The sequence below is a fragment of the Actinia tenebrosa genome, unplaced genomic scaffold (genome assembly GCF_029948245.1).
Source record: "Actinia tenebrosa isolate PJP-AT-01 unplaced genomic scaffold, QUT_ActTen_1.0 PGA_scaffold5__44_contigs__length_20552954, whole genome shotgun sequence".
Classification (NCBI taxonomy): Eukaryota; Metazoa; Cnidaria; class Anthozoa; order Actiniaria; family Actiniidae; genus Actinia; species Actinia tenebrosa.
In genome coordinates this window covers 9,870,717-9,880,426 of record NW_028292582.1, presented here as the reverse complement: position 1 = coordinate 9,880,426, position 9,710 = coordinate 9,870,717, and the positions used below count along the sequence as shown (strand labels likewise).

Here is a 9,710-nt window from a genome sequence, read left to right as displayed (position 1 = left end):
GAATGATCTGTAACAATATTTGATCGTAAAGTTCCCCAATTAACATTACGAATCATTCCCTTGAGTATCATATCTTTATCTATTACCGTTCTTTATAATCTCAATTGCAAATAAACATTTCATGGCTCCATAGCAAAAAAAAAAAAAACTACAGCCTAAAAGGGTTGGTAAGAAGGAGGAATAGAATATCGAGATAAAACACGATACTGTTCATCTAGAGAATTGTCTACTGTCTTTGCCTTTCTTTTTCTTGAAGAACATCGTTTTGTTTTGGGTTTGATTGGACTTGTAACCAAACCCCCCTCCTCCTCCTCGTCTTTGGATTCGCTCTCCCTTGCTACTGTGAACATCTGAAAAAATTTAGTTAAGGAACTAATCTTGAACTTCGATCAAACCCTGAAACAACCTCTGGGCTGATCTAAGTCAGGGCGAGGCTCACTCACAGATCGAGCCCTGAAACAACCTCTGCTGGGCTGATCTAAGTCAGGGCATAGCTGACTCACAGATTGAACCTTGAAACAACCTCTGGGCTGATCTAAGTCAGGGTATGTCTATCTCACAGATTGAACCCTGAAGCAACCTCTGGGCTTATCTAAGTCAGGGCACGGCTAACTCACAGATTGAACCCTGAAACAACCTCTGGTCTGATCAAAGTCAGGGCATGGCTAACTCACAGATTGAACCCTGAAACAACCTCTGGGCTGATCTAAGTCAGGGCATGGCTAACTCACAGATCGAACCCTAAAACAACCTCTGGGCTAATCTCAGGCAGGGCATGGCTAACTCATAAATTGAACCCTAAAACAACCTCTGGGCTTGTCAGGGCCCAGCTAACACACAGATCAAATTTGAATTTTGTGCATAGGGATTTGGGGAGGGAGGAAAACAGGAGAAGCCGAAGAAAAAAACTTGGATAAAGGTTGAGACCTTCCAAACTTGAAACTCTATATGTGCTGCCCAGTCTAGGAATCAAACCAGAGACCCCAGTGGGAAGAGGTGAGCAGGGGAGGATTGAGGGAGGGGCAAAGAGGGACTATAGCATCCATTCAGCCATGAATAAAAAGCATATTTTTAAATATTTTTTCTAAATTCTGTACTGTCATTCACAAAATTCGGTTACCTCCTTCCCTATATTTTTTATATTTTTGGCTGGATCCACTTGCTGGTGAGTGAACTATCACCAACACCACCCTTGGTTCTCATTGATTCTGAGTTTGCTAAGCAATCAGTCAGATCAAAAGGATACTCAGGCTGACACTTGGAGGACAAGTGAAGCCAAAGGCTGGAGAAACTCTTTGTAAATCTAGAGTATTAACGTTGAAAATGGTCTTGTGTTGATGTGAGGCATAAGCTTGTAGGTAAGATCTGTAGGCGTCTTTAGCTGACTTGTGAAGGTAGTAGTTCTTTTCAATAAGTTTTTCTAACTGGAATTATGAAAAATGACAACAAATTAAAATGATGATGATGATGGTGGTGGTGGTGGTGGTAATGATGGTGATGATGATGTTGATGGTGGTGGTGATAATGGTGATGGTGATGATGTTGGTGGTGGTGGTAATGATGGTGATGATTAGTTGATGATGATGACTGATGATGATGGTGATGATGATGAAGATGATGTTGATGGTGATGATGATGTGATGGTGAAGATGGCAGCGATCAGAAAAAGGAACACAAAGGCTATGTTGACAAAAAAAAAACAACAACAACAACAGAGAAGCAAGACCTTGGTAAAAGAATTCCATATCTTACCTGAGACTGTATATTAAGAATCTTAGAAGAAGAAAAGTCATATTCATTCAATGGAACCTAAGAAAATAAGGAAATAAAGATTACTCAGTGGTTTGTAAGCAAATACATTTTCCTATCAGTCATTTTTTACTTGCTCACAAAGTATTTCTTTGGTATATACATGTACTTGAGTAGGAAAACTTATTCTAGTGAAAGTCTGTGGAATTTCAAGGTGTTTGTATTATTGAAGTTGTGCATTATTTTCTTTACCATTTGTAACTGTGAATATAATGGCACTAATACTGTATGACGCTAATCCAATATGAGCAAATCAGGGACTGTAATCAAGGAACACAGCAGAATCCATAAAATTTGAAGGGTTTGGAAGGCCTATAACTTAGATTTTACAATAAATTCATGCACTTTTCAAAGTTGATAGAAGAAATACAAACCCTGTTAAAAAACAATACATGTTTTTTTCATTTCAGACTAGGTGTCAATTCCTAGAGAATGAGATTCTATGTTTGTTGTATCCCTATTCATGTGTCTTCTCATGCACAACCATTAAACAAAGAAATGAGACTCTAGAGAATGACACATGGTCAGAATTGGGAAAGCATTATGGTCAAGGTAAAAAGGGCTATTGTTCTTTCAAAAAAACTAAAATAAAATACTTTTTGTATCATATTTACCTTGGCATGTTTAAGATATCGAAGGAAAGCCAGCTCTTCCGGTAAAAGAAACAACAGAGCATGTCCCTGGCCATCTACACCTCGTGCAGTCCTACCCACTCTGTGAATGTATTCCTGGAGACAGGATAATAAATGAATGAATGAATGACAAAATGCCAGCAACTGACTAACTGGCTGATTGAATGCCTGACAGACTGACTGACTGACTGACTGACTGACTGACTGACTGACTGACTGACTGACAGACAGACTGACTGAATGACTGACTGACTGACTGACTGAATGACTGACTGACTGACAGACTGACTGAATGACTGAGTGACTGACTGAGTGACTGAGTGACTGAACGACTGAGTGACTGAATGACTGACCGACTGAATGACTGACTGACTGAATGACTGACTGACTGACTGAATGACTGACTGAGTGACTGAGTGACTGAGTGAGTGAGTGACTGACTGACTGAATGACTGACTGACTGAATGACTGACTGACTGACCGACTGACTGAATGACTGACTGACCGACTGACTGACTGAATGACTGAATGACTGACTGACAGACTGAATGACTGAATGACTGACTGAGTGACTGAATGACTGAGTGATTGAGTGACTGAATGACTGACTGAATGAATGACTGATGAGTATGTTTCATAATGAGAAGGGGCAAACTAACCTTGGGGTCATCTGGGGGGTCATACTGTACAATCCAGTCTACTTCTGGTATATCCAGACCTCTTGCAGCCACATCTGTGCACAAAAGTGTCCCTGCTTTTGCATTGCAGAACTCAAAAAACGTTGTGGTTCTTTTTTGTTGTTTTTGTTTTCCCTGGAAAGGTGTGGAATATTTTATCTAACATAAACACAATTTATTTCCATGACAACTGCAAGAGCAAAACCAGCTATGGAAGCAGGAAAAGCAATGAAAGCAATTGCAGCAATAGCAACAACAACAACAGCAGCTACAGAAGCAGTAGCAACAAAATAAGCAGCTGTAGCAAATGCAGCAGCAATGTGAAAAAACATCTATCAAAAACATGCCGAAGATGTGGGTTCGATTCCTGCCAAGGGCATTTGATATTTTTCTCTTATTCTCTACTTCATTATACACACCGAACGCATAATTTATTACTACTATACTATATCAAAAACACATTAACAGCAGCAACAGGAACAACAACAGCAATGATAGCGGCAGCAAGTACAACAGCAACAGGAGTGCCAGCAGCAGACAGTACGCCATACCTACTCATGATCATATCATTACTATAAAGACAATGGAAAGCCATTTCAATGTTACACGTTGTTGTACCATAAACATGCACATAAAGCATGTCAGTACCATATGTTCCCACTCTATTCAGCTAACCATTTTTTTCATTTTGATAACTACATGCCGACATCCTTTCTTACTTACATGAATGTCTAGTACTGGTAAGTCGATATAGTTCAGCAATTCAGAATGATATTTCACTGAATTACAAGACGAGAAAAACACCATAACCTTCTTATTTCTGTTTTTCTTGAGGAATGTGAAGAGAACCAGGAACCTCTTCTCTGACGGCACAACAATATAACCCTTGGTGAAAATAATCAATCATTAGAAAAATTCTGGAATCAAGGGTTGTGTAGTGGTAGTGCGCTAGCCTCTCACTTCGGGGGGTCTATGGTTCAATTCCTTGACTCAACATCACATGTGAGTGGAGTTTGTTAGGTCTATCCCTTGATTCATGGGTTCGATTCCTGGACTCCACATCACATGTGAGTAGAGTTTGTTAGGTCTATCCCTTGATTCATGGGTTTGATTCCTGGACTCCACATCACATGTGACTAGAGTTTGTTAGGTCTATCCCTTGATTCATGGGTTCGATTCCTGGACTCCACATGGCAAGTGAGTAGAGTTTGTTAGGTCTATCCCTTGATTCAAGGGTTTGATTCCTGGACTCCACATCACATGTGAGTAGAGTTTGTTAGGTCTATCCCTTGATTCTAGGGTTCGATTCCTGGACTCCACATCACATGTGACTAGAGTTTGTTAGGTCTATCCCTTTATTCGAGGGTTTGATTCCTGGACTTCACATCACATGTGAGTAGAGTTTGTTAGGTCTATCTCTTGATTCAAGGGTACAATTCCTGGACTCCACATGGCAAGTGAGTAGAGTTTGTTAGGTCTATCCCTTGATTTGAGGGTTTAATTCCTGGACTCCACATCACATGTGAGTAGAGTTTGTTAGGTCTATCCCTTGATTTGAGGGTTTGATTCCTGGACTCCACATCACATGTGAGTAGAGTTTGTTAGGTCTATCTCTTGGTTTGAGGGTTTGATTCCTGGACTCCACACCACATGTGAGTAGAGTTTGTTAGGTCCATCTCTTGGTTTGAGGGTTTGATTCCTGGACTCCACACCACATGTGAGTAGAGTTTGTTAGGTCCATCTCTTGGTTTGAGGGTTTGATTCCTGGACTCCACATCACATGTGAGTAGAGTTTGTTAGGTCCATCTCTTGATTTGAGGGTTTGATTCCTGGACTCCACATCACATGTGAGTAGAGTTTGTTAGGTCTATCCCTTGATTCAAGGGTACAATTCCTGGACTCCACATCACATGTGAGTAGAGTTTGTTAGGTCTATCTCTTGATTCAAGGGTACAATTCCTGGACTCCACATGGCAAGTGAGTAGAGTTTGTTAGGTCTATCTTTTGATTTGAGGTTACAGTACCATTCCTGGACTCCACATCACATGTGAGTAGGGTTTTTTAGGTCTCTCCGGTTCTCTGGTTTTCCTCCCTCAAAGGGCCCAACATGTCAAACATTGCAATTCCATCTGTGGGTTCCAGCATGAGTCCTCTCTTAATTTACCTGTTCTAGTCCTTCAACTGTTGACGTTTCCTTGTGGTCGTCAACTCCAACATACAGTGGTGATCGTTTAAGGGACAGTTTTGCTAAATCTTCGATCTTTTTGGTTTGTGTTGCAGAGAAAAGAACTGTTTGTCTTTTACCTGAAACGTTAGAAAAAAATTAAAATCAAAAATTTCCTCAAAGAGGTTCTTAGCTCTTTAAGAAGTATTTCTCATCAATTCAGATGATCTTGAAGAAAAAGCCCAAAAATAAAACTTAGGGAGACCTTATAGAGAGAGTAATACAGATAATAGACAGTTCCAGCTTGTAGCATCAAATGAGGGACAAGATCAAAACAACAGTCAAAAACAGAACGCAATTTTAGTGACTAAGATGGTGGGTACATACATGTACTGGTACCGATAAATACCTGACTCCCTGACCCAATAATAGACCTGTCCTAATACAATACAATTGTATTTATAAATAAGTTATGTCTAATTAGAGTAAAGACTCAGCTTACTTGGTAAGATTTTGATAATTTGTTTCATTTCTTCTTCAAATCCTATTTCCAAGATCCTGTCTGCTTCATCTATAACTAGACACTGCAGGTTACTAAAGATGAACCCCTGAGTGTTCTGGAAGAAAACAAAAAATGTACTGTAATCACCTGGTCATAAGTAAAGCCCTAAGGTGAGCTTATAATTGAGGGCCTTGAACCAGTAACTGGGGGACGGGGAAGGGTGCACATCTCCTGCACCCTTCTCTTAGATTTGCCCAACCCTGTAGTTAGCATGTTACATACCATTAGGCATTTCATAAGTTCTATAAACAGGATGCATTCTGGTCTAGCTTGGGTTTAATCATCATAATATAAGCAAGATGAACTAAATGTTTTTACCCAAGCTAAACCACAATGCACCAAGTTTGGTATGTCAAAAAAGGTCTAAAGGAACTAACCTGTAAATGATCCAGTAACCTTCCAGGAGTTGCTATCAACAGATTGACGCCCTTCTGTAGACGTTCTGCTTCAGTTTTTCTGTTGACTCCACCCATTATTATGCCATATGTGAAGTTATGATCTTTTAGCAAATCCCTGGCTACTCCATAGGTTTGAAGAGATAACTCGCGTGTTGGAGATATGATTATTACGCCAGTGCCTAATGATGTGTTGAATCGAAATTAAATATCAAAAAGACATCTTTTGTCGTAGTGCAATATTTTCCCATAAAAAAACCACAGGTCACTTCCCTTGAGTATCATTTCTTTGTTTAACAGTTGCAAATGAGAAGACACAATCATGAATATGGGTACAACTCAAACAAAGAACCTTATTCTGAAGAGAATGACACTTGGTCTGAAAGGAAAACATTGCACCATTATGAATTACATCTATTCCAAAAAGGTAATAAGTAAGTTATATTTTCTAAAAATCCTAATATGACTTTTCTTTTCTGCTTCGCAGAATATTATCAAACAGCCATTGGCAGCAGTTTTGGCACGAAACAGAAATCAAACCCTTGCAAGGGAAACAAGTGGCCTACTCGCAACTTCATTGGTTGCAAGATGCTTGCACTGTCTTTGTGCTGGACAAATTCTCCTTCCATGAATAGGGAGAAGAAAAAGGTTGACTACTTAAACCAAGTCCATGTAAAAAAAGTTTAAGCTTGAGCGAGGTACACAGTTGTGTATTAAATTTTATGATTATTCTAGCACTGGCAATGTTGACAGCATTTTTGTTGTTGGTGGTAGTGCTTGTGGTGTATTTATCTTATTTCAATGGTTCTTGTAGGTAGTTGTGTAAATATGTTCTTGCCGTTTGTGGTTGTTAATCTAATGGATCACATTTTGTTAGGTTTTGGTCATATGTTTTTATTTTCTAGCATGTCTTACCATTTCGTGATTTGAATCCCAGCTTGTACAACAGCTCAACTACAGGTATGAGAAATGCAAGTGTTTTACCACTACCGGTCTTAGCAGCACCAAGAAGATCTCTGAAAATGAGCACAACAAAATGTCATCTTTAACATGGCAGTCTCGTTGATGTACAACCTTTAATGATTATTATTCTAATGTTTTGAAATAAAGGCTACTCTATCATATTAATTAATAAGACTCAAAAAAGAGTCTTATTCTCAAGAGAATGATATTTATGGTCTGAATTTGGAAAATGTTACGCCAAGCCAAAAGGAACTATAAATCCCTTACATCATGTCGGAATGCAACTCAATTTAGAGGACATAACAATAGGTTTCCAATTCTCAGAAGATTCTTTTGTTTTGTCCCCCAGATTGAGCTGCTTTGACATCACATACAAGGGGTCTATCATTTAGTGAGTGGCAAGAAACTAGTGAATTAAGTTTAATATATTTAACAAATAAAACAGCTTTTTCTGTGATCTTTTCAGTATGATAAAGCACACAGGAAGTGACGTATGCATGAAGGAAGTGTAAGGAAGTGCTTCCTAAGTGCTTTATTACAGAACGAAGCACGGAAAAAGCTGCTTTATACATTTTATCATATAGAACTTACTAATTTTATTAAGATATTAAATTTATTTACAATAAACATAAAATAAAGATGATCGCAGGATCTAGCAGCACTTTGCCTGCGTAGATGGTGTCAGCACTGTGCTTTGTTCACTAATAAAGCTATATAATTTATTATTATACTATCCTAACTATATAATAAAGTTCAAAATATAATTCCAACATTCTATCTTACCTTCCTTTTAACAGAGGAGCAATACTCTTATGTTGTATTTCTGTCATGTGCGTGAAGCCCATCTCTTTCACTCCATTCAGGGTCTTCTCACTTACCATCCCTTCCAGTGATTTAAACTCAGTACTGTCTGGTAGAACTGTGTCTAGGAATAAAAAGTACAAATTTTTATAAAGTACAGATTAAACCCTGAAAAATCCTCTGGGCTGATCTAAGTCAGGGCATGGCTAACTCACATATAGAACCCTGAAACAACCTCTGGGCTTATCTAAGTCAGGGCATGGCTAACTCACAGATCAAACTCTGAAACAACCTCTGGGCTGATCTAAGTCAGGGCATGGCTAGCTCACAAATAGAACCCTGAAACACCCTCTGGGCTGATCTAAGTCAGCGCACGTCTAACTCACAGATCAAGCCCTGAAGCATCCTCTGGGCTGATCTAAGTCAGGGCATGGCTACCTTACAGATCAAGGGAGATCGAGGCCCAAGCAGGTGCAGATCCAGGAATTTCAGAAGGGGGGTGACTATTACATTGCATTTGATGGTGCGAGTCTAGGAATCAAAACCTAGAGATCCCAGAAATTTGTTATAAGAGGTGAGTGCAATGTATTAATACACCATCCTTGACTTCCACAGAACTTTAGAAGTGAGAGGCCAGTACTTAAACTATATTACACCAAGACTATGTGTGTTCAAATAGCTTTTGGCACAATTTGTAATTTATGATTTATATTTATAATGCCACTCACCAGCTGGAAGAGGAGTTTCAACATGTTCTTCACCATCAGGCTTAGCTTCTTCCTTACTTTCTTCGATTTGTTTTACTACAGGGGAAAAAAAGCACAGAAAAGCCCCAAATTAGAGCGATTTAAATCCAAAAAATCCAAGAATACTGACAAATAAAGCACGTGTAGCGAACCAACTTCTTCAAATTGTTTATTATATATTATTTTGTTTTTCGCGCAAGACTTCAACTATTTGGAAAAGAAAACTTTATCTATAATTAGAATACTATCATACAAAGAAGCCAACATGGAGAAGTAGTGCAGTAATGACGAAAGAATAGTTCGTAAACACGCATAAAAACACTTAAAGAAATTTAACTTTTACCTTTAATATTTCTTACTCATAGCTTCGATTAAAACGATAAATACTTTGAAAATACTCACCCGATTTTTGCTTCTCTTGGGCCATTTTTTCCTTTCTTTTCTTAAGTTTCTTTAACTTTCGTATATGACTCTCCATTTTGAAGATAAAGTATATTTTTTTAGAGGAAAAAAAAAAGTTAAAAACTCACAAAACCAACACGTGAACCTACGAGCTGCTCGTTGGGGTTATCCGCTGACCGCATCATACAACTTTTCAACACAGGAAGCCCAGAGTAATTTTTCACTTTCTATTTCTGAAAATTCTGAAAAGTCATAGTTTAGTGTTGTAGAGTGCATTCAGTCAAACTGTTGAATAGTTGACGTCACCTAAATTAGATAAGTAAGTTACTATTAGCTGACCTCACATAAATTTGAAACTACGAGTAAAACGCTACTGAGATCAGGGGGAGAATAGATGATACAAATGAATGTCTATTCACTCATCTGGTAAAACAAACCCCCCCGGATTAGCATGACCTTTATTTGGCGCGCTTTTACTATTTTAGGTGACGTCAACTAAATAGTTATCTAAAGTTAGATAAATTTATCTGACTATTTATAAAATTGACTGAATGCACTC

General features: G+C 38.5%; 1 protein-coding gene across 2 annotated transcripts; it reads right to left on the bottom strand.

Moving 5' to 3' along the window:
- Positions 1-60: 60 nt before the first annotated feature.
- Positions 61-9,582, bottom strand: LOC116287448 (ATP-dependent RNA helicase DDX18). Of its 2 annotated transcripts, XM_089037538.1 has the most exons (14): positions 9,301-9,582; positions 9,152-9,221; positions 8,732-8,806; positions 7,986-8,127; positions 7,155-7,255; positions 6,222-6,421; positions 5,785-5,899; positions 5,283-5,422; positions 3,842-4,003; positions 3,101-3,253; positions 2,424-2,537; positions 1,753-1,809; positions 1,247-1,424; positions 61-350 (listed from the first exon to the last, which is right to left on the bottom strand). In XM_089037538.1, the coding sequence occupies exons 1-14, from the start codon at positions 9,334-9,336 to the stop codon at positions 211-213; spliced, it is 1,683 nt and encodes a 560-aa protein (XP_088893664.1). In that variant the 5' UTR covers positions 9,337-9,582; the 3' UTR covers positions 61-210. The 2 variants fall into 2 exon arrangements, with proteins under 2 accessions (XP_088893664.1, XP_088893665.1); XM_089037539.1 differs by having other exon boundaries at positions 9,152-9,581.
- Positions 9,583-9,710: the final 128 nt, after the last annotated feature.